Source organism: Gorilla gorilla, chromosome 17 (assembly GCF_029281585.2).
Source record: "Gorilla gorilla gorilla isolate KB3781 chromosome 17, NHGRI_mGorGor1-v2.1_pri, whole genome shotgun sequence".
NCBI classification, from domain to species: Eukaryota; Metazoa; Chordata; class Mammalia; order Primates; family Hominidae; genus Gorilla; species Gorilla gorilla.
Window position 1 is genome coordinate 22,519,244 of NC_073241.2, and position 25,051 is coordinate 22,544,294.

General features: G+C 36.9%; 1 protein-coding gene across 1 annotated transcript in view; it reads left to right on the forward strand.

Moving 5' to 3' along the window:
• The first annotated feature begins 1,357 nt into the window (after nt 1–1,357).
• LOC129528441 (histone-lysine N-methyltransferase 2C-like) overlaps nt 1,358–25,051 on the forward strand; it is a 42,460-nt gene continuing 18,766 nt past the window's right edge. Inside the window, 10 exon segments of the mRNA XM_063699360.1 lie at nt 1,358–1,372; nt 3,542–3,661; nt 6,425–6,541; nt 11,994–12,095; nt 12,288–12,392; nt 17,656–17,837; nt 18,093–18,257; nt 19,576–19,685; nt 20,192–20,257; nt 21,523–21,735. Coding sequence (XP_063555430.1) covers nt 1,358–1,372; nt 3,542–3,661; nt 6,425–6,541; nt 11,994–12,095; nt 12,288–12,392; nt 17,656–17,837; nt 18,093–18,257; nt 19,576–19,685; nt 20,192–20,257; nt 21,523–21,735 — 1,195 coding nt within the window.

Genomic DNA, 25,051 nt, shown 5'->3' on the forward strand with positions numbered 1-25,051 from the left:
TGAATGTGTTAGTATGTGTTCAAAGTACACCTTAATTTTATATATACATATATTTAAATTACATAAAATAAATAAGCCACTAAGAATTTTTAAACATTTTCTTATATTTCCTTTCAGTATTTTTATGTGCATGCATCTGTACTTGGTAATATTGCTGAATGCATGTTTTATTGACAAAGCCTCTCCCCTTGCCCAAACTCTAGTCAGGATCCTCTAAGCCTCCTCTCAGCCTCAGCCTTCAGTGTTCATCCTAGTCTGGCCCACATCTCTCAGGTTTAGGAAGAAACTTGCAAAGAATCCCCCACTCTCAGTACTGATCACCTTTTATATCTGATCAAATTTGTTATCTCCCACCACCCTCCAGATGATTTCTGATCAGTCTGGCCTGCCTTCAGTAAGAATCCTGTTCGATCTGTTTAACCCAAATCCCCTTTGCCCCTGATGTTTCCTCTTAGTATCCCCAGTTGAGCCAATTTTTAACCATTAAAAAAATCTTGGAAAAATTAAGTTCAGATAGGTTCCAGAGTGCTTATGTTCATTTCTTGGCTTTCTGAAGACCTGGCATATCCTCTTTAAATTGCCTCAATACAAGAAAATACAAAATGGAAAGAAGTAGACATTAGAAATTGGAAAAATGGAGAAATACAGGAATGAACATAAGTTTCTTTTTTAAGTAATTAGGTAAATTGTAAGGTGTTTATATTTAACTTTTTCTCATTAGCTTTAGCCCCTTGAACCTTTGAGAACATGTTATTACTATATTTATCGAATGTCATATTTTTTATTTTAACATAGAATGGTATTTTCACTCAAATCTCTTGAAACATATATTTATAGTCAATAGTTAAATTTTATTTAATATCAATTGTTTCTTTTTATTATTATTTTCTTAAAAAATAATATTGGCCCGGCGCAGTGGTTCACACCTGTAATCCCAGCACTTTGGGAGGCTAAGGTGGGCAGATCACTTGAGGTCGGGAGTTGGAGACCAGCCTGAGCAACTTGGAGACAACCTTTCTCTACTAAAAATACAAAAAGTAGCCGGGCGTGGTGGTGCATGCCTGTAATCCCAGCTACTCAGGAGGCTTGAGGCAGGAGAATTGCTTGAACCTGGGAGGTAGAGGTTGCAGTGAGCCGAGATCGCACCACCGCACTCTAGCCTGGGTGACAGTGTGAGACTCCATCTCGAAAAAAAAGAAAGAAAGAAAATGCCAGACATTTATTGAAGGGCTGGAATGGTATAGTGAAGTGTTCTGAGTCAGTTGGGCTCTGACTGATAAAGAGCTTGGCATGTTTGAAGGACAGCAAGGAAGCCAGAATAGCTGGAGCATAGCAGCAGGGAGACAAGTGCCACAAGATGAGTTGGGGAAAGGTTTGTCTTTTAAGTGCTCTGAGAAGCAATTGAAGATTTGAAATAGAATAGTGACTTGCTTCATCACATTTGTACTTTTGAAAAGTTCCTCTGGCTGCTGTGGGGAAAGGCTTGAGTAGATGCAGGGTGGGAGAAGCATAACCAGCAGTAGACTCTTGTGGCAGGTTAGGTGAGAGATCGTGGTGGCCACGACTGGGCTGCTAGTGGTGGAAGTGACAAGAAGTAGAAGGATCGGAGACAAAACTTGAAGATAGAAAGTCTTGAATTTGCTGATGATTTGCATTGACGAAGTGTTGGGGGAGAGGACTGAAGGAGCAGAGGAGAGTGACAAGGGACTGGATGTCATTTATAAGGATGGGGAAGACTGGGATGAAACCGGTTAAGGGAGAAATTTTAAACATGGCAAAATTAAGAGGGGTTTTATGTGAGAAAATGGAAATGCTAAGAAGGAAGTTGAAAATCCTGCTAATTTGGAGATCTTTGATTAAAACTAGAAATAAGAATGTGGGAAGCTTCAACTTCCAAGATGCCCTCATTGTAGATAACACCATTTAGGATCTAGGCTCAAGCCCTGGGAAACTCCAGGGCTTTGGAAGTCAAATAGAGGAAGAACACGTACAGGAGATGAAGAAAGATTAGCGAGGAAGTCAGTGAAATATTCACAGGTGGGCTGCTGCCAAATCCAGCAGAACAGTATGCCAGATGTTAGGAGCATGAGTAAAATGAGAAAAGAGAAATGGCTTTTGACAACACTTCCCTACTAATAGTAGGGAAGAAGACATAGGTACAGATTCAAGTTGATTTCAAATTATGAAAGTGAGGTAATTGACCTGCAGTGGTTGCTGCTCAGTGAAATCAGCATAGTGATTACCTGAGCTAGGTTAGAGATTTGATGGGTAAGAAAGAACACCTGAGGGTAATCCTGGAGGGGGAAAAAAATAAAGTGTTTGCTGGAGAGAATGAGTTGGATTGCTGGACTTCAATGTGTGTGGGTTGAGTTTGTGACTTAAAAATGAAACCAGTCTATTGCTTGTGTGGCTTTTCCAAAATACTGTTATTCCGCTACCTATCTCTTACCCCAAGAGTAGTCACATTCTTATTTCTGGTTATTTTAATTCCTGGTATTTGTATGTGATTAATGAGATAGTACTTGTTAATTTGATGATATTCTAGAAACCTGGTAAGTACTATGTACCTTGTCTTAAGTTTTGGTTACTTGATTGGTAAAATTATGCATGCACCATTGAATTACCTAATTCAAAATATATTCATTTATTGTTTGACATTTGTCTTGTTTTTCTTTAAAATGTTATCTTTGTGGAGTAAACATTTTTCTTTATGCTGTTTAGCATCTTCAGATTAGTTCAGGGTATTGCTGAATGTGGTTGTTTGGAAGTAAAATGCTTTAGTTTTAGTTATATAGATTTTAATAAGATAATACTTTCTATATAATTTATCAGGTACTTTAGGCATTTTAATTTGCAAATTTAGGACAATTTGCTTTAACGTTTCTTCACTTTTGTCCATTGGATGTAATTTCCATAAAGTATTCATTTCTCTAAGTAAAAACCGAAACCAAACCGACAACTAATGGTCACTGAAGAAAGAGTGATTAAATGCTAAGGTTATAATGGTATTTGCATTTGAATGTTACCAGCTCTCTACAGTGTAAAGTTTATGCATTTATCGATTGCTTATGTTTCTCACTGCATTCTTTGGCCTACTGGTTTTGGTTGTTTATAGCTATAGAATATAGAATTCCTTATGGTTATCCATTTCTCCTTTTAAGTAGAGTGATAGTTGTTAGAAGAAAAATAACCCCCGATACTTTCTTCTAGTGTTAATTCTTAAAGTGTGATTGACTTTTATTTACTTTTTGGTGCAGTAATTGCAGTTCATGAGTCAATATTGATATCATATAAACCTTAATTTTTAAAGTTTCATTGTAGTGATGTCTCTGTAGCAGCAAACTTTTAAGTTATTTAAGTTATACTTAAATGTTTAAATCACTGTTAGTGATTAGCTTATTTTGCCTTCCTTGAAGCAATTTGTCCTAAATTTCCATACGTTTGCATTTGTTTTTGCTGTTCTAAAATTCCTTAGTTGCTGGCTTTGACCTTTTATGTTGCTGAGTTTTGCACATCTATTTTCTCAACTGCCATATCCTAGGAGGCTTGGAGTACCCATAATACAGTGAGCCCACCTTCCTGGTCCCCAGACATTTCAGAAGGTCGGGAAATTTTTAAACCCAGGCAGCTTCCTGGCAGTGCCATTTGGAGCATCAAAGTGGTAAATAAAATTGCATTTACATTCATAAATCATTTCTGTCTGATTTGTTTTGCCCTACTGGGTGTTAAGAATTAAATCTTTCTTTTCTAGATTGAGCTTCCAGAAACACTATTTAAATCTAAAAATTGTAATGTAAAGAAATAATATGCTTGCATTTAAAAATCAAGTATACATTTTTAATACCTCTTTTTATTGTTAATTCCTTTTGTTGTGATTACTACTGGTTTTATGAGGGAGAAGTCCTTGACATGTAGACCAAAAGGTAATTAAGGACCTTTTCATTCATGATATCATAAAACTTTGTTGCTTAGAAAAAAGCAGAAGAAAAAACTCCATTAATTTATTATGTTCTCATGGAGAAGAAATACCAAAATTGTGGCAGATTTCATTGTCTGTTTAATACCTTAAAATGACAAGGCTTTTTCCCCCACGACATTGGTTGATGGCTCTGCCAGTCCTTGAAGTGAGTTAAGTAGTGTGATGCATTTTGAAGAGAAAAAAATTAATTTGAAAAAGTATTAACTCAAAAGTTAAAATACTTCATTGACTGGAGATGACAGTTTTTCTTCATATTCTATATTTAATATTCTGGAATATGGCTGTTTAATTCAGACTAATCAAGGATTTTAAGGAATTCTAGATTATACTTTATTTTCTTTCATGACTGGAAGAACAATTTTTTTTTAACCTCCCTACCTCACCCTGATATCATCCAAGATATTGAGGTATAAATATACCTCATTTGATAGTTTGATAATATAGACCACCAATTTTTACTTACTTTTTTTCTGGGTCAGCATTTCATGTTTGAGAAAATAAATTGAGAGACTACTGTAGTCTTGATTTTTAATCGCTGACTTAATTTTTCAAAAATCTTTTATACCAATTTAATAACAAAACAAACTCGGCCTGGCACAGTGGCTCACGCCTGTAATCCCAGCACTTTGAGAGGCTGAGGGGGCAGATCACTGGAGGTCAGGAGTTCGAGGCCAACCTGGCCAACGTGGTGAAACCCCGTCTCTACTAAAAATACAAAGAGATTTAGCTGTGCGTGGTGGCATGTGCCTGTAATCTCAGCTGCTAGGGAGGATGAGGCAGGAGAATAGCTTGAACCCAGGAGACGGAGGTTGCAGTGAGCCAAGATCACACCATTGCACTCCAGCCTGGGCAAAGAAGCGAGACTCCATCTCAAAAACAAACAAACAAAAAACCCAAAAAACTAACCTGACCCCATCCATCTGTTGTGTAAAGAAGCTGATGCACTTCTCAAAAGGGATCTCAAGGAGAGCAGGGTAAGAGAAGACAGGAGTGGCAGTTTGAAGCTGGGAGCTGGCTGTATTTATTACATCCAAAGGGAAAAAAGCCATTCCTCCCATTCCTTTTGTCCATGTGTTTCTATTTTATGCTTACAGTATCACCATCAATTTTTGACTTGGAAACCATTCTGCTAAATAGGGAATAAGTTCATTTCAAACTATGATAGGGACATCAGTTGAAGATATGACATATTATTTAACTTATGGTGAGGGAAACACCTAAGTATTTTCCTGAGCATCTGGATAATTTTAAATATACATAATTCATCTACTTAGGTAGGTGCCAGGTTTTTTCAAGGAGTAATTAATTAGTACAAACAAGGGTGAGGGGGCAGGGAACACCATACTCTGGTACTTAATGTCTGAAATTATCAGGGAATTTAACACATTTTCCAATAGGTTTATTTCTTGTGTAAGAAGTCAGATAAATTATTTCCATTTCAAGTATTCATTATTCAGATTATTTAAAGCAAAGCTTTCACAAAGCCTTTTGTCAGCTTTCCTGTAATCCTCAAATAATTTTTCCTGGCTGGACGCTTTGGCTTACTCCTGTAATCCTGGCACTTTGGGAGGCAGAAGCAGGAGGATCACTTAAGCCCAAGGGTTCTAGGCTGCAGTGAGCTGTGATCACACCACTGCACTCCAACCTGAGTGACGAAGAAAGTTCTTGTCTCAAAAATAAAAGTAATAACAATAATAATAAATTTTCCTCTAAATACAATGGTGAATGAGGTAGAAATGTTGAGTTCATAAGAGAGCTGTTGAATAGTGAAGGAAACTGACTTAATTTTAATGACAGGAAGAATACTGTTACACACTAGCAAAAATGAACTTTCATGCTGATGTAGCAGTACAGAATATGCTTCCAGCCCAGGGACGCTGGAGCCAGACTTGCTAGCTACGCGACCTTGGACAAGTTACTTAACCCTTTTATTCCTCAGCACACTCATCTCAAATGAGGATAATAAAACCTACTATATGGGATTGTTGAGAGTAAAAAATACTTAGATTAGTACATAGTAAGTACTCAACAGATGTTAGCTATTACTGTAATCACCGCGAGACCAGTTAATGAGAGAGTTCTTCCTTATCCTTACTCTATATTGAATACAACTTGTTGCACTTCGAAATATCTGGATAAGGCTATAGTTGTTGTCGTCACCGAGAATGTAGGAGTGGGAAAGAGAAAAATCATGCAAAGGCTTGCTGATAGCGTTCACAGTGACAGCCCGAAAGTATGATTCTAAGGTTGTAAGCATTTTATATTTAGATTTTTAAGTTGTGGAGTATACTTTTAAGGATAAAAATAATAAGCCAGGTCTCTTAATACTTATCTAAAGAAGTGTTTGTATAACATTTAATAAAATGTTTTATCTCAGTGGCATTTGGATTTAAAAATTATTTTGGGCTGTCACAGAATGTTGACTTTTCCTAATCTATTACATAGGGCCGTGGGTCTGGATTTCCAGGAAAGCGGAGACCTCGAGGTGCAGGACTGTCGGGGCGAGGTGGCCGAGGCAGGTCAAAGCTGAAAAGTGGAATCGGAGCTGTTGTATTGCCTGGGGTGAGGCTTGCTTCATGTATATTTTCTCTAATCTAAATGTCAGTTAATGATGAAAATCTCATAGCAAGTTATTTTGAACTTAAGAGTCATATAAATAGGTCAAAATGTTTATTTTACTGTCCTACTTTGCTTTTTTTTTTTGAGCCTCTGGTTACGTTTTCTTGTATATTTACTTTCTCATCCTTTCTCTTTTCTTACCTTCCTCTTTGACTCCTTATCTTTCTATGCCAACCCTCTCTAAAAAGTCAGTATGTAATATAGTTGCTCTTTAATTTAAAAATTTTAAGATTGATATTTGCTTACTATCATGTTATGAGGCTTTATTTATATGTGTATTACAAATATATTTGCTAACTACTAGCAAATATTTTATGTAATAACTTTGCTATTTATTAAAATCCTGTTTTTAAAATTCTGAAATGTCATTTTAAGTATAGGAGACAGGTGAAATTGTTCAAGTTTACTACTAAACCAGGAATAAGGAAGCTTAGATTCTCGTCCTTTTTTCAAAAAGAAAAATTTTCAAACCAGGCTTATTGAGGTATAGTTGATATAAGCTATATTTGACATGTACAATTCCATAAGCTTTGATATATACATATACACCCTTGAAAACGACACCACAATCATGATAGTGAATATATTCATCTCCCAACGTTTCTTCATGTCCCTCTGTAATTTTCTGCATTCCCCCTGCCATCGGTCCTTGTCCCCAAGATTAGTTTGCATTTTCTAGAGTTGTATATAGGTGGAATCATACAGAACTGTATGCTTTTTGGACTGATTTATTTCAGCACAATTATTTGGAGATTCATCTATGCTGTTGTACTTGTTACCAGTGTACTCCCCTTTCTTGCTGAGTATTAATAAAACTGTGGATGCACCACAGTTGTAGACCTGTGCACTTTTTTTCTTCTTCTTTTTTTTTTTTTTTTCGGAGACAGGTTCTCTTTCTAATTCCTGGCTGGAGTGCAGTGGTGCGATCATAGCTAACTCCAGCTTTGACCTCCCACCTCTGTCTCCCAAGTAGCTGGGACCATAGCTGTGTGCCAACACACCCAACTACTTTTTAAAAATTTTTAATAGAGACAGCATCTCACTATGTTGTCCAGGCTGGTCTCGAACTTCTGAGCTCAAGCAATTTTCCCACCTTGGCTTCCCAAAATGCTGGGATTACAGGCGTGAGTCACCATGCACCAGCCTGTAGTCTTACATTCTTGTAATGTCTTCATCTGGTTTTGGTATCAGCATAACTCCAGCTTCATAGAATGAATCAGAAAGTATATTCTCATCTTCAGTTTTCTGGAAAAGTTGTGTAGTAGTGGAAATGTATCTTCTTATATTATACATGAATTTATTAGTGAAAGCATCTTGGCCTGAAATTTTCTTTGTGGGGGGTTTTTGTTGTGTTTTCTTTTTTTTTTCTTTCTTTCTTTTGAGATGGAGTTTCGCTCTTGTTGCCTAGGCTGGAGTGCAATGGCACAATCTCAGCTCATGCAACCACTGCCTCCCAGGTTCAAGTGATTCCCCTGCCTCAGCCCCCTGGTTCACCATGTTGGCCAGGCTGGTCTCGAACTCCTGACCTCAGGTGATCCACCTGCCTTGACCTCCCAAAGTGTTGGGATTACAGGCGTGAGCCACCATGCCCAGGCTGGAGTGCAGTGGCGTGATCTCTGCTCACTACAGACTCCACCTCCCAGGTTCAAGCAATTCTCCTGCCTCAGCCTTCTGAGTAGCTGGGATTACTGGCATGCACCAACATGCCTAGCTAATTTTTGTGTTTTGGGTAGAGATGGGGTTTCACCATGTTGGCCAGGCTGGTCTCGAACTCCTGACCTCAGGTGATCCATCTCCCAAAGTGCTGGGATTACTGGATGAGCCACCGGTGCCCAGCCTGTGGGACAGTTTTTAACAACAAATTGTATTTCTTTAATAGGTACCTATTTAGGTTATCTGTCTCTCCTTGCATAAATTTGCACCTTTCAAGAAATTTGTTGATTTTGTCCATCTTGACAAATTAAAGGAATGGAGTTGATCATAATGTTTCTTATTATTTTAATACCTGTAGAATCTGTAGTGATTTCACCTCCCTCATTCTTGATACTAATAATTTGTATCTTGTCTTATTTTTTTCCTGATCAGTCTGGCTAGAGATTTATCAATCTTATTGATCTTCTTGAGTCAGCCTTTGTTTTCATGGACTTTTCTCTGTTTTCTTTCCTCTTTCTGTTTTGTTGATTTATATTCTCATCTTTATTTTTTCCTATCTTCTCACTTTGAGTTTAATTTGATCTTCTTTTTTTGTTTACTCTTACGTGTCCCTGCTTGGAAGGGACATTTGTGGAGTTTAGGTCAGAGCTTTCTATTCTCCTTGGCTTATATCTGTGGTCTAGGAAAATGAAATTTCTCTCACCTTCTGGATAAATCACACTATTATCTATGCAGGCAACAATAGCACATATTTTCTCAAAGATTACCTTTGCCCTCAAGTTAGGTTTTATTTTTCTAGCAGTCTAAAGGTCATGAAATAAATTATAAAATAAAAACAGTGGGTCTTCAAGCTAGATGATACTGTTTTCTTTCTTGCGTGGACAATTATTTTAAAATATTTTGGTTTTTCTGCACTTACTATTTAAATATGACTCCCCACCCCCACTTGAATCTAGGGACATTGCAGTTTTCTACTGCAGACTTTGTTTCTGGTTTATACTGGGAATATATTGTTTATCATTTTCAGTGAAAGCATCCACTGGTTAAATTTCCTTTTAAAAATAATAATGGATCTTTACAATTTCTTTGAGCTGCTCAGTGTGTATAATGTGTTGAATTTTCTGTTAGTAGTTGGGAGGTAGAAATAGATACTTTATCTCTATTTTAGCCATTTCCCTAATTATATATCTCAATAGTCTTGTCAATGCATCATTAGTCCTATGACTGAATTAATGATTACTTTTAGTAGTCACTTAATTTCTTACTGATGATGATGATTCTACTTCTGTGAATCATCTTGGATGATTCTCTAAAATCTTAGAAAGCTAATTTTGTTAATACTATGCATATAACACATCAATACATTTTCTCTATTAAAAAAATTAAAGCGCTATAGGTAGATCAGAATTTACCATTACTAACTCCTCAGTCCTCCTTATTTCCCTGTTACCAGTTTGGTATATTTATATATTAGGTTGATCCATATGAAATTGCCAATATTATTTCTGAACTGATGAAAAGCAGCAATTTCTTATGATTCAACCTGTTATATGTGCCCATAGACTACATGTAATGACTTTGCAGGTTTTTATATTATAGTGCTATACCTCAAATACTGTTCTGCAATTTATTTTTTCACTCAACAACGTCTTTTGTAATTTCTTTCATGGCAGTCTATACAAGTTTCTACCTCCCTACTTTTAAAATGTTGCATAATTTTCTAATGTTTGGATTTGTCATGGCTTTACTTACTCCCTAATGATGAATATTGGCATTATTAACACTTGTAGTCATTAGGGTTCATATGACTATAAATTGCTCTTATAAAGCATTAGTACTATCCATTAAAACTGCTTTTAGGCTGGACACGGTGGCTCATGCCTGTAATCCCAGCACTTTGGGAGGCTGAGGTGGGTGGATCATGAGGTCTTGAGATCAAGACCATCCTGGCTAACATGGTGAAACCCCATCTCTACTAAAAATACAAAAAATTAGCCGGGCATGGTGGTAGGCACCTGTAGTCCCAGCTACTAGGGAGGCTGAGGCAGGAGAATGCCGTGAACCTGGGAGACAGAGCTTGCAGTGAGCTGAGATTGTGCCACTGCACTCCAGCCTGGGTGACATAGCAAGACTCCATCTCAAAAACAAACAAACAAAAAAACAAAAAAAAAACTGCTTTTAAATGTATTTGTATTGAAAAATACTGAGATGTAGTCCTTCTATTTAGTTAACCAACCAACCTTCCTTCCTTCCTCTTTTTTTTTTTTTTTTTTTTTGGAGACACGGTCTCACTCTGTCACCCAGGCTGGAGTGCAGTGGCATAATCTTGGCTCACTGTAACTTCTGCCTCCTGGGTTCAAGTGATTCTCCTGCCTCAGCCTCCTGAGTAGCTGAGACTACAGGCATGTGCCACCACGCTCGGCTGTTTTTTGTATTTTTGGTAGAGACAGTATTTCACCATGTTGCCCAGGCTGGTCTCCAACTCCTGAGCTCAAGCAATCCACCCACTTCAGCCTCCCACAGTGCTAAGATTATAGGCATGAGCCACCACACCCAGCTGGTTAATCTTCTTTCAGTTGTTCCTCAAGAAAAGTAATTCAGTTGTTTTATGTTTTGACCTTGAACATAACCTGTTGTGTTTCAACTCTGTCTTTCCAGGCTTAGGTTATAAGCTTTTTAAAGAAACAGGATTGTATTTTATGATTTTGGCAGTGCCCTCCTTGTCTTCTTTCTACAACTTCTAGTTCAGAGCTTTATTTTGTTTCATAATCACTCTAGAAATTATTAACAAACCAGTGGGTACTTAGTTGATTTAGTCAAATAGAACTAAGTCCAGACTGAACAATATTGGTTGATAATCATTTGGCTGATACTGAAATTTGGATGTTATTAAAAATAATATTCTAAAGCGGTGCTAATAGAAATATAATGAGAACCACATATGCAATTTAAAACTTCCTAGTAGCCACATTGAAAAGTTACAGTGAGCTGGGTGCAGTGGATCATTTGAGGTCAGGAGTTAAGAGACCAGCCTGACCAATATGGTGAAACCCCGTCTCTACTAAAAATACAGAAATTAGCTGGGCATGGTGGTGGACAACTGTAATCCCAGCTACTTGGGAGGCTGAGGCAGGGAGAACAGCTTGAACCAGGAGGCAGAGGTTGCAATGAGCCGAGATCGCGCCATTACACTCCAGCCTGGGCAACAAGAGTGAAACTCATCTCGAAACAAAATAAAGGTTATAGTGAACAGGCGAAATTAATTTTAATGCCTTCCATTTTGACCGATATATCTAAAATATTACCATTTCAACATGTAATATGTAATTATGTGCTGTATTTTATGTTTGCAGGACATCTCAGTTCAGACTAACTACATTGCAGATCCCAAGTGTGTGTCATTAAAATAGTGATAGATTTGTGTGTGTACATACTTATAATATTATCATTTATAGTTTCTTGATTAGAATTCTGCATAATCAAGTCTTACTAAGACAGGTTTATTATATTTTCTCATTACTTCTTGGTCTAAAGGAATACTACCTCTAAAGAGAGAATGAGTTGAATAATAAAATGTCATGACTCCATTTTACTGTAGTATCTTAGCATTAATATTTGGAATTGTTATTCTAGGCCTTAGCAAAAATATATGTTTTGATTATGAATTTTCTGAAGCTTTCCAGTTAAGTGTAAAACAAGTGAAAAATATAACTTTGTATTTTGTGTATTTTGCTTTTTATAGGTGTCTACTGCAGATATTTCATCAAATAAGGATGATGAAGAAAACTCTATGCACACTACGGTTGTGTTGTTTTCCAGCAGTGACAAATTCACTTTGAATCAGGTTTGAACTTGACAATTTACTGTCTTCCTCATTGAATTCCTCCTTGTATATTTCTGCTTTATCTCATATACACAGAAGTGATCCAATATTTAGCTATAGAGCTGTATTAGTTAAGAAGGTATTTTTAAAGTAAAATTTGTAGGTTTTTAGCTTAGTCTCCATTTAAAATATGTTCTGTTTTCTTAACTTCAGGATATGTGTGTAGTTTGTGGCAGTTTTGGCCAAGGAGCAGAAGGAAGATTACTTGCCTGTTCTCAGTGTGGTCAGTGTTATCATCCATACTGTGTCAGTATTAAGGTAAACATCCTTAAATTGAGTTAACAAATATGTATTAATTTTTATTTGGTTTTAGTAGTAACATGAGCTCCCAGTTCTCACAATTAAGTATTATGATTATTAAACATATGTGACAGTATTTAAGTACTTTAAATACTGCTTTTAAGGGTTTGCTATCTGAAGAAATTTGCTTCTCTATAAATCTTATATTGTACTAATATCCTGCTTTTGTCTTGAAAAAGTAAAACATAAAAATATATGCATTTAATTTAAAAGACAATCTATACTATTCACAAAGGTTTTAGGTTTAGCTGATTCATTTTGTCTGTTGATTTATAAAGCTGAGAACTGGAGTATTTAGTAAAAAATTATTAGCCCATTCTGTTCTTTCCCACATTCTCTCTCCTCTGTGCTCACTCATACACAAAATGACATTTTCTCCTTATAGCCAAAAGAAACAAAACAAGTGTCATATTTAATGCAATTGGTAATAATTGAGAGTCAGCACTGCTCACTTTCAAGCATTTCAGGATAGAGGCTTTCTGGGGAATCTTTTAAGTGGTATCGTCTGCTTGGTTTCAAATATGGACAGGTCTCAATACTTCACTAGTTTTATCTAAGGTTCTTGGTTTTTTCTTTTTAAGAACTCAGTCTTAATAAAACTTACATATTTGAATAAAGTGTCATGGCCACTGGAAGCAAGCATGGAGGTATAGCTGTACAGCAGAGGTCTTAAACTGTATACTCCACAAGGAAATCTTTTCTAGTATTGCCATACCTTGTAATATAAATACTAACCTCAGTTTCAATAATAGGTTGTGAATCATGAGTGATTTTTATACCATTCTCCCTGCCCTTCAGACATCACTGTGTTATATCATTGACGGTAAAATGTCAGTATAGTAAGCCAATCAACATTATCTCCTTCAGAATTCTTTGTTGATAACTACAGTAGTATTTATTTTATAGGGTAATACAGGTTTTTGTGAATTTAGGAATCAAAATGAAAGATTGTAATTAATACTATCCAAAATAGAAGACTAGTACGGTTAATTTAGGTAGTTTTTTAAAATTAGTTGCTCATGGTATGTGACTGAAAAACACAGAGTATATAAAGCCAATTAAAAATGAAGTTATATATGCATAAAACATGTTTATTTTCTTCTTTGTGCTTTATATTCTGTATAAAAGTAGCTGCTATCATTAGATTTTGTTTTTTAGAATACTTAATGTTTTGGACCTAAGGAAATTGAATAAGATCCCTTTCAAGATAGTAATATATTTCTTTTAACCCATCCAACAATTACCGAATTCCCATTTTACAGATGAGTACGACTTACATAAGTTAAGTTTGGACAATTAGTGCACTATCAGACACCTAGTTATTCCTGTTTTTAAAAATTATGTGTGGTTCCTTTTACACAACACTGTTTTGGACAGTATAGAATACTGCAGTCTCATTGAGAAATACAGCAGTATCTAGAAATATACTAGGGATATGTGAATTGGCTCAGCTTGCATTTTTATTGCAGGAGGCAATTGTTTGTGGATAAGCTTGATACCTTTGAAGCTTCTTTTTAAGCTTGCTGGGGCAAGTCTAGAAAGCCTTCACTCTAAGGTGGATATTTTCAAACTTTATGGTTTTAGAACCTTAACACTCTTTAAAATTACTGGGGATGCCATAGTTTTTGTTCATGAGGATTTTAACTATGGACTATTCAGCATTTTAGAAATTAAAACTAGGAACATTTTGTAACACAAGACTACAGAAGCACAACCTGTACAATGTCAGTGTAATATTATGATACAACATGTAGCTTCTATAAACACCACTGTATAATTGTGAATAAAGTGAAAAAAGGCAAATTAAATCTTAGTATTATTTAAACTTGTTTTAAGTTTACAGACCCACTGGGGTTCCCTAGTCCACATTTTGGTAGCTGCAGTCCTAGCATTAGTTTAACCCTATACTTAAGACTTGGCCTTTCTGGGATCACTACTGAATTCTATCCCCTGTTCACCAGTGTCTTTGTACTCTGACTGGTTGTGCTTCACTTGTCTTTGAGCCTTTTGCAAGCTCTGGTAATTGTGCAGCTTACAAATTCCCAGTAGGTGTACTTTCCCCTGGTTGTGGGTCTTTGGGCTTCTAGAAGTACGGCTTGGTGTTCCACCAAAGACTTCAGGGGATCCTTTGTAGATTTCTGGAGCTCTTAGTCCTTATTGCTTCTTCATTTTGAGTACTGTGTCCTGCAAATTCCACTGCCTCACCTTCCCTAACCTCAGCGAGGCCATTGATTGTACTCTGCTGAGGTTCTCCCTCCCTGGGCAACGTTCTGGAAAATGTTTCTAGGCAGAATATCATAGGACTCCCTGAGTGTTTCCTTCCTCTCAGAGACCACTGTCTCCTTTACTATGTGTTGTCCAATATCTGAAAACAGTTGTTTCATACACTTTGTCCAATTTTCTACTATCTTATGGGAGAACAGGCTGGTCCCATCTACTCCATTATCGTTGAAGCATGTATCCGTATTAGATTATAAAACATATCTGTAACAACTTTGGGCATGGTACCATGGATGGAATCCTGGATGACATCTTATTTGAAAAAACTTTTAAAACTAAGGCTAAACTGGTTCAACAGAAGAAAAAAATGATAGTACAACCCCAGTACCTAAGTTAAAAGGAAATTTCAAAGAGGGAGAAATTGTTGAAGTGTTGAAGTACTAGAAGTCAAGAAACACAAACACTAATGTTTCCATTAGATTTGAGAATAAGAAGGTCTTGACAAGCCTGGCTTAAGCAGTTATGAGTGGATGTGGGTGTAGAGACCAGACTGTAGTGTTTTGAAGAGTGAATATAAGCGGAGAAACTTGAGAGTTTGGTTGTAAAAGGGACCACAGGTATCTGTGAAGAAAACTTAATAGGAATGAAGATAAATATTTTAAAAATTCTGCCACTAAACACCTCAGATCTGTCTGCCACTTTGTCTTCAGGTCATTGTTTAAGCCAGGGTCGGGCAGACTGGCCCATAGACTAAATCTGGCCCATTTCCTGTGTTTGCAAATAAACTTTTATTGAAATATGGCCATGTTCTTTTGTTTACATATATTTGTAGCGGTTTTTGCATTACACTGGCAGAGTTTTTATAAAGTTGCAACAGATCATATGGCCCTCAAAACTTTGTGTTTACTCTCTGGCCCTTTATTGGAAATGTTTGCTGGCTACTGCTCTAAGCCACCCTGATCTTACCCCAGGCCATTTCCTTCATTTGGGCAAATAACATACTAACTTGGTAATCTAAGACAAATTCTTAAAAATCAATAAGCTAATCAAAATAATAAATATACATGTTTAAAAATCAAATGACATTAAAAGCCTTGTAACGGGTCGGGTGTGGTGCCTCACACCTGTCATCCCAGCACTTTGGGAGGCCGAGGTGGGTGGATCACTTGAGGGCAGGAGTTCAAGCCAGCCTGGCCAACACAGTAAAACCCCATCTCTACTAAAAATACAAAAATTAGCCGAGTGTGGTGGCTCATTCCTCTAGTCCTAGCTACTCAGGAGGCTGAGCCAGGAGAATTATTTGAACATGGGAGCCGGAGGTTGCAGTGAGCTGAGATCACACCACTGCACTCCAGCCCAGGCAACAGAGCAAGACTCCATCTCAAAAAAAAAAAAAAAAAGGCCTTGTAATGAACAACCAACTCTTGTCTTACTCTACCTCCACATCTGAGGCAATCACTTTTAATCTTTTCAGGTCTTTTTTCTTGTGGTTAATGTTACAGCTCTAAATAATCAACTGGTTTACTGCTTTATCAATGCTAGATTTTGTTGACTTTCTGCTATGAATAAATAAATTCTGATTTAGCTCTTAAAATACACCCCCTTCCTTCTCCCAATATAGTTGTATTACTATGTTTAGTTCAATTAATAAGGTGTTGGTTATGACTCAGTAAATGTTCACTGCAGATCTAAACAGTATACTATGAGTTTCTTTTGTCTTTCATGGAGTTTTTAATAACAAGAAAGTAATAGTGACTCTCCATTCGTTCTTTGTTTTTGCCTACTATAGAACTATCATATAAGATTATTTTTTAAAGCACTGTTTTTTTCTGGGAGAAGTCCTACCCTCCTTCTAGACATTCCCTTCTCCTGCTCTGATATGTGCCAGTGGCTTCTGGGTGTGTTGTTCTCATCCTTAAACTTCCCTGGCCTGATGTTCTTTGTTGGATCTGTTGATTTATAGATCCCAAGTCTTCCTTTTCTTTGTAATACATCCTCATTCTGTTCCGCATATCTCTAAGTAACTTTATTAGAAGGAGAATGAAGGAGCTGAATTTTGAGTCTTCCTGTGTCTACAACGTATTCTCTCTTCACACATAGTTGCTTGTGTAGCTAGGTTGAGAATTGTACTTTGAAAAGTATTTTCCTGTAGAATTGGAAACTTATACTCTTCTAGCATCTGGAGTTGGGAAGTTTTGTGCCATTCTGATGGGTGTTCCTTTGAATTTAACTCTTTTATTTTCTTCTCTGGTAGCTTTTAGGCTTTCATGTACCTCATGATCTGAATTTTTATTCCGTACCCTCATTACTTGCTGTTTCATTATAATGTGGGCACTTGATTGGTTCTGTCTGACGATCCTAGTCTTTTGAGATGTTAAAGAAGTTCCGCAATCTTAATATTACATGGTGTGGTTTCCTTCAGGAGTTTGTTAGGGATTTGGAGATTCCCAAATATTCTGCTAACTTATACCCTTGAGAGAGGGGAGAATAAACAGAGGAATGAATGTGAACTTCAGAATTCCTAGCTTCATAGTCTAAATAGAAATCCTCTAAGATCATAAAATGTCCCTAAGAACTCACGCTTTACATTAATTTTTTTGGTATTTTTTCTATTGATTCTAAGCATGGAAATGTAGATGGAGATTTTGTTGATGTATTTTCAAATTATGTATCAATAACAGTGAAGCTTACTTGATTTCTTTAAAATCTGGTCACTATATCTATAAATATAGTGGACATTAAATGTACAGCATAAGGTAATTATGTGGACTTTAAAAAGGCATTAAAATATGTGCCATTTTCTATTATTCTGCTCAGTAGGCTCCTAAAAGCGTGTATGAACATGCCCAACCCAGTATTGGGCCTCCGTAGGTGCTCAATAAATGTTAGTTGATTGCCCCTTTCTGCTTCTAGGTACATAAGCACCATATTAATTTATATAGTATATTTGATTATGTTAGGTTAATGCATAAATCACATGGATTGGTTGTTTCTTTCACAGATCACTAAAGTGGTTCTTAGCAAAGGTTGGAGGTGTCTTGAGTGCACTGTGTGTGAGGCCTGTGGGAAGGCAACTGACCCAGGAAGACTCCTGCTGTGTGAAGATTGTGACATAAGTTATCATACCTAGTGCCTAGACCCTCCATTGCAGACAGTTCCCAAACGAGGCTGGAAGTGCAAATGGTTCTCTAGGGTTTGTTTGCCTTGTCAGTCTTTCAAGTTCAGAGCTTTCTCATACCACTTTAGTTTTTAAAAATTAGCCATACCTATTTAATTGAATAATACACATATTCTATGATAGATACCACTAATCAGAAAAATTTTCACATACACATTAAATCATTTGCCCCATTATGTTCGTATGTAGCTTCCTGAATTACAGTAACTGAATAACTAAGAAAATAAAATTGAGACTTTTCGGGGGGATTTGGATTTCAGGTGTGTTTGGTGCAGACACTGTGGAGCAACATCTGCAGCTCTAAGATGTGAATGGAAGAACAATTACACACAGTGCGCTCCTTGTGCAAGCTTATCTTCCTGTCCAGTCTGCTATTGAAACTATAGAGAAGAAGATCTTATTCTGCAATGTAGACAACGTGATAGGTATTGTGCTATTTTTTCATCTTTTTAAAGCTTTTCTCTTTGAAATGTAGCAAAAAAAACTGGAAAATAGCTTTTCCTTAATCACAAGTTTTAGGTATGGAACTTTTTGCCTTGTAGATTTTTAGTCACCTAGAAACTTACAGAATTGATTTCCTGTTTTGAATTCTCAACTCCAGACTAAAGTTTTGTTTTGTTTTGTTTTTAAATTTAGAGACAGAGTCTTGCTCTGTCGCCAGGCTGGAGTGCAGGGGCGCTATCTTGGCTCACTGCAAACTCCACCTCCGCCTCCTGGGTTCAAGCGATTCTCCTGCCTCAGCTTCCGGAGTAGCTGGGACTACAGGTGCATGCCACCACGCCCAGCTAATTTTTGTATTTTTAGTAGAGACGGTTTCACCATGTTGGCCAGGATGGTCTCCATCTTTTGGCCTTGTGATCCGCCCACCTCAGCCTCCCAAAGTTTTATGATTATAGGCATGAGCCACTGTGTCCACCCAAGACTAAAGATTTTTAATTTAGGCCTTTTTGAGGGTTTAGGCATCCCTTGAAATTAGATGGAGAATTATTGCCTTCATCTATGCCGTTTCTTATGAAGGGTTTCTGAATCTTTTAATAGATTATAAAAAATATCTAACACTTTCTGTTCTCCTTAAACCACTTTCTCTTAAAGCTCTAGATACTAGATATCTAGGTATTAGATAGCACCTTCTGCCCTCCCTACATAATTATGTGGAATTTCAAAATCAAGAATGTTTCTTTGCTTTCATTGGTATATTGTTGTACCCTTCAGAAGTTAAGCAGTGAACATATATTGATAGTATTATTTTATCAGTAGTACAGTATTCTTGGGACTCTGGCTACTAATTATCTGTTCCATTGCAAGACAACTTTTTACTTTATTTCCCAATTACCATTCAACATCGCTTTCCATGAGATATGTCTACTTCAAGTTAGATGCATTGCCTGGAGCCCATATATGCTAGCACTGCCATTTGCAGTTTTCTGAATACCTTTGTGTTTGCCCTAACTAGCTTCCTTGCTGTCTTTGAAATATTTAATATATGATTATAAAATAATTAGCTTCCTTATGTAATGTGCTTTGCTTCCTCTCTAATAGTTGTTCTCATTCCTTTTTATTTCCTCCTTAGCTCTATGAAAGTTTTTCTGTTAATAGGGATAGTTAGGAGAAAAGGGCAAGGTAGGAGGAGCATGTGAGGCTTAGGGCTTTTAAGTTTGAAGACTCAGTGTTACAGGTTTAAAAGGTAGCAGTTCTCAGTATATTCCATTTTTAAAAAAAAATGTACAAATATGGTCTTTTTAGATGGATGCATGCAGTTCGTCAGAACTTAAATACTGAGGAAGAAGTGGAAAATGTAGCAGACATTGGTTTTGATTGTAACATGTGCAGACCCTATATGCCTGCGTCTAATGGTAAGAGAATAATTTAAACTGTGAGTCTGCACTCTTGTACCACTCATTTGCACCTTACTGTCCATAACCAATGAATTAGCTTAGCTCTACTCTATTTTATCTTTGTGAAACTTACTTTGACAAGTATTTTATGAAAAATATTATTGTTGGTTATACATGACTTATCACAACTTGTTATAAAACAATTTACATGAAACAATAAAAAGCACATACTTTAGATGTAAACTATAATTTTGCTTCCAAGGAACATGATCTTGTAGTTATTGACAATATGTCAAAATCCAATGTGTTGATTCTTTCTTAGCCAGGTTTTCCTCCATGACTTGAGTATTTCCTTCATCACTTCTTGTTTTGTTGTTGCTTTAAAAAGTGCTTTTAACTTTAGTGTTCAAACATTTATTTTAATAAAATGAGTATAGAAACAGAAAATTTAATCATATATAAGTATGTAAATACACTTTACCTTTTCTGAAAAGAATTACCTGGATTTTTTTTTTTCATTTCAGTGCCTTCCTCAGACTGCTGTGGATCTTCACTTGTAGCACAAATTGTCACAAAAGTAAAAGAGCTAGGTAAAATTTGAACTGCTTTACTTAATTTAATTAATTTACTTTGCTTAATTTTTACATAATTGGCTTACCACTTGTAAAATCTGCTTCAATCATATGGGTGTTCTATCCAAATTCCATAATGTTGGTAATCATTTCCACAATGATATATAAAATGTCATCCAGCTTTACTGGGGCAGTATTCCTATAAATTTCAGCAAGTTGGCAACAAAAATAACAGCTCTTAGAATAACCATTAATGCCATACTTACTTTGGTTTCATTGATATATTACTGTGCTTAATTATCAGTTAGCAGAAAATACGGCCTAGTTAGCAAGCAGATTTCTTTTAGAATTAATTCAATCTGTTAATTTTTAAAATAATTAATAAGCCTAGTATGGTGATTAATATGACATTCTTATTAAACAGTCATTCTTTTGAATACTTGTATTTAATAGTACCTGATACAAAAACATTTGGATAGTACAGGAATTGTTCTAAGGAACAACAGTTTTGTACATTTAAAATTAAATCTGCAGGATTTGTACTTATTTATTACTTCTCCCTATTAGTAATTATGTTGATACTCTGATTTTTCCAGATGAGCTTCTGGAGTATTCTCTCTTTTCTTGTGTAAATAGATCCCTGCCTTTTGATCTTTTCCAGGAAAAAGCTCATAGTGGATTAGCTGAGCATTGCATTTCTTTGCAGTGCTTCTAACTCTTTTTGTTGGGACATGAAAATAGAAATGCCAGGAAGACTTTTTTGAGACGGAGTCTCGCCCTGTCACCCAGGCTGGAGTGCAGTGGCACGATCTCGGCTCACTGCAACCTCCGCCTCCCGGGTTCAAGCGATTCTCCTGCCTCAGCCTCCCGCATAGCTGGGATTACAGGTGCCCGCCACCACGCCCGGCTAATTTTTTGTATTTTTAGAAGAGACAGGGTTTCACTGTGTTAGCCAGGATGGTCTCGATCTCCTGACCTCGTGATCTGCCTGCCGCCTCGGCCTCCCAGAGTGCTGGGATTACAGGCATGAGCTCCCGCACCCGGCCCAGGAAGACCATTTTTTAAAAACATGTAACATTTCTGCCTATAATCCAAGGAAGTTTGACCTATTTTTCCTAGTTTTTATTGGGTTTCATGAAGTTAATTATTCATGCATTTCATAGATACGTAATTGCTTTCTGGAACTACAGTCACATTCCCTTGACATGGGTATCAGTAATCAGTAATCAGTCAAATTTAAAATGAAAGTTTAGATTTGTATTCTTGGGATTTTGTAATTTTAGACCCACCCAAGACTTATACCCAGGATGGTGTGTGTTTGACTGAATCAGGGATGACTCAGTTACAGAGCCTCACAGTTGCAGTTCCAAGAAGAAAACTGTCAAAACCAAAACTGAAATTGAAGATTATAAATCAGAAGAGCGTGGCCATCCTTCAGACCCCTCCAGACATCCAATCAGAACATTCAAGGGATGGTGATATGGATGATAGTCGAGGTAATACTAATTTATTTTCCATGAAATATGTGTGCAAGAATTACAGCATATAAAGTAACTTTTGAAATATGTGTATGATTTACCAAAGGGTAAATCACACTGACTTAGATAACCCCGATGTGACCCTTGCCATCTCCAAATGAGTGATCTTCTTAGACCTTGCCTTTTCAGGTTCTCTTCCTTTCACACGTTTTAGAACAGACCTACCTTACAGAAATCTCAAGGAGCACCATATCTTTGAAGATCACAGGTGGGGAAATACAGAGGGCTTGACTTTAGTTTGCTAGATAATGACACAAACCTTCTCAGATACTGTGAGCTTGGATAATACCATGTTTAAGTGAAGGTAGTTGATGCATACATTCTAGAAATGGAAAAGCTGTCATTTAATATTACTTCAGGTATAACTTCATATTCACCAGTGTGCATCATAAAGTATTGGTTTATAAACATTTTCTTAATCAAAGTAAATATAAGGTTTTTCTAGCTGAATTCTTTTTTTTTTTTTTTTTTTTTTTGGTTGGGAGACAGGGTCTTGCTCTGTTGCCCAGGTTAGAGTGCAGTGGCATGATCTTGGCTTACTACAACCTCTGCCTACTGGGTTCATGCGACCCTCCTACCTCAGCCTCCTGAGTAGCTGGGACCTTGGATGCGGGCCACCACGCCTGGCTAATTTTTGTATTTTTTTGTAGAGATGGGGTTTTGCCATTTTGCCAAGACTGATCTTGAACTCCTGGGCTCAAGCTATCTGCTCTGCTCAGCCTGCTGAATCCTTGAGATAGCAAAATGTTTTAATAGTAACCTAAAATCCAATATGAATTAAAGAGGATTACTGTAGGTTTCCTCATTTTTGGGGTGGTTATTTATTTTCAACTGATTCAGAATTGAAGCGATAATTATTTCTGTTCCATTACATTTTATTTCATAGTTTTTTTTTTTTTTTTAAGGGGCAGTGTCTTGTTACATTGCCCAGGCTGGTTTCCAACTCCTGGGCTCAAGTGATCCTCCTGCCTCAGCCTCTCAAGTAGCAGGTACTATAGACATGTGCCTCTGCAGCCGGCTTTGAGACAATAGAATTTATTGAATACCTACTGTATGTCAGATGTTGGAAATCATATCAGTGTACAAAACAGGTAGAATTCTCTGCATAGAGTTTATATTTTAATGTTAGGTAACTCAACTCTTAAAAAAAATCAGTTAATTATAATGTGTTTGGCAAGTCCCATGGTAAAAATTAAGTTTGATAAAGAGGAATTGCCTGGCCAGGCACAGTGGCTTATGCCTGTAATCTCAGCACTTTGGGAGGCCAAGGTAGGTAGATCACTTGAGGTCAGGAGTTCGAGACCAGACTGGCCAACATGGTGAAACCCGTTCTCTGCTAAAAATACAAAAATTAGCCAGGCTCAGTGGCATGCACCTGTAATCACAGCTACTTGGGAGGCCAAGGCAGGAGAATTGCTTGAACCTGGGAGGCGGAGGTTACAGTGAGCCGAGATTGCACCACTGCACTCCAGCGTGGGTAACAGAGCAAGACTCCGTCTCCAAAAAAAAAAAAAAAAAAGGAATTGGAAGTACAGACAGGTGTTTAGGGTCCATATGAACAGAAAGCAGTATTTGAGCACAGATTTTAAAGAGGTGAGTGAGTGAGCCACTTGATTACCTGAGAGAAGAGCATCCCAGACAGTGAGGAAGCCAGTGTAAAGGCTCTGGGTGAGAGTGTGCTGAGCATGTTTGAAGAGTGTTGTGGAGACCAACAGAGTGAGCAGAGGGGACAGTCAGAAGGTGAGAAGATTAGAGATGTGAGGACAAGAAGGACGGCTCAGTATATCTCACACAACCATAAGGTGATGTGTCAGTAGTTTGTGCTTAATAGCAATGGAATAGGAGGCCATTGAATGTTCCTGAAAAGGAGAACACCATGATCTTATTTATATTTTAAGAGGAACACTCTCCTATGATATAAGTAGATGATTAGGTGCAAGAGTTATGACAGGTAGATCAGTGAGAAACAATGGTCCAGGTGAGAGGTAATTGTGGCTTTGAAAAGGTATGTCTTTTGTGGCCAGGCTCGGTGGCTCATGCCTGTAATCCCAGCACTTTGGGAGGCCAAGGCGGGTGGATCACCTGAGGTCAGGAGATCAAGACCATCCTGGCCAACATGGTGAAACCTTGTCTTTACTAAAAATACAAAAATTAGCTGGGCGTGGTGTCAAGCACCTGTAATCCCAGCTATTTGGGAGGCAGAGGCAGACGATTGCTTGAACCCAGGAGGCAGAGGTTGCAGTGAGCCAAGATCGAGCCACTGCACTCCAGCCTGGTGACAGAGTGAGACTCCATCTCAAAAAATAAATAAATATATGAAAAGATATGTCTTTTGTATGTTCTTGATAATTTTTGTTTTTTAGTGTGTTTTGGGTCTATGTTGCTGGGAGAAACACTTTCTGATGCTTGTATGTAACTGATTTTCAGATACAGTTGAACAGGTGATTTGATTTGGGGGCTTGGAGTTTGCAAAGAAGTAGTCCATATACTTGGAGGAATTGATCAGATCAGCATTAACAAGAATTTCAATTTCTGAGGATGTTAAAAAATGTCTGAAAAAGGTTTCCATAGTCTCTTAAATTGGGGAAGTGCTCCATTTCACAAAATATGAAAGGTTTCTTGATAATAGTACACATTGTTTCCCAAATTATGTGATTATAATACCTTTTTAAAACAACACAGAAGACCTTGGAAGGTTTTCCTTGTGACTTACCACTTGTAAACACTGAGAAATGGTGATATGTTTCAATTTCATATTTTCTCATTGACTCGTATCGGTAAAAGAAAATCAGTTGAAAAATTGCCCTTGATTTTTTAAAATTTACGTGAAAAAAATAGCCCATCTGAGTTTACTGAATTTGTCCTTATTTATATTGAATATGAAAAAAGATTCTTTAGTGTGTTGGATGTTAAATGCTAAGACAATTTTAGAATTTAAGGAATTGAATATACAGTATTTTCATGACTAGTCCCTCATGTTCATTTACATGCCAGGATCTCACATCCTTTGCAGAAGGAAAGGTGCATTCCTAGGGATAAAATAAATGCATGTTACTTGGACAACATTTTTGCTTTCTGTTTGCTAAATAAAAATCATTTTTAAAAATTTAGTATTGCCACACTTTGCCATATTAAAAATGTTTTAGATTACTATATTATCCTGAAACTACATGTACACACACACCCCTAAAATAAGTTTTATGGTATTTCATATGCCTGTATGGGAGAAAAAATAGGAAAAGAATACAATCATCATAAGTTCTTATTATTACGT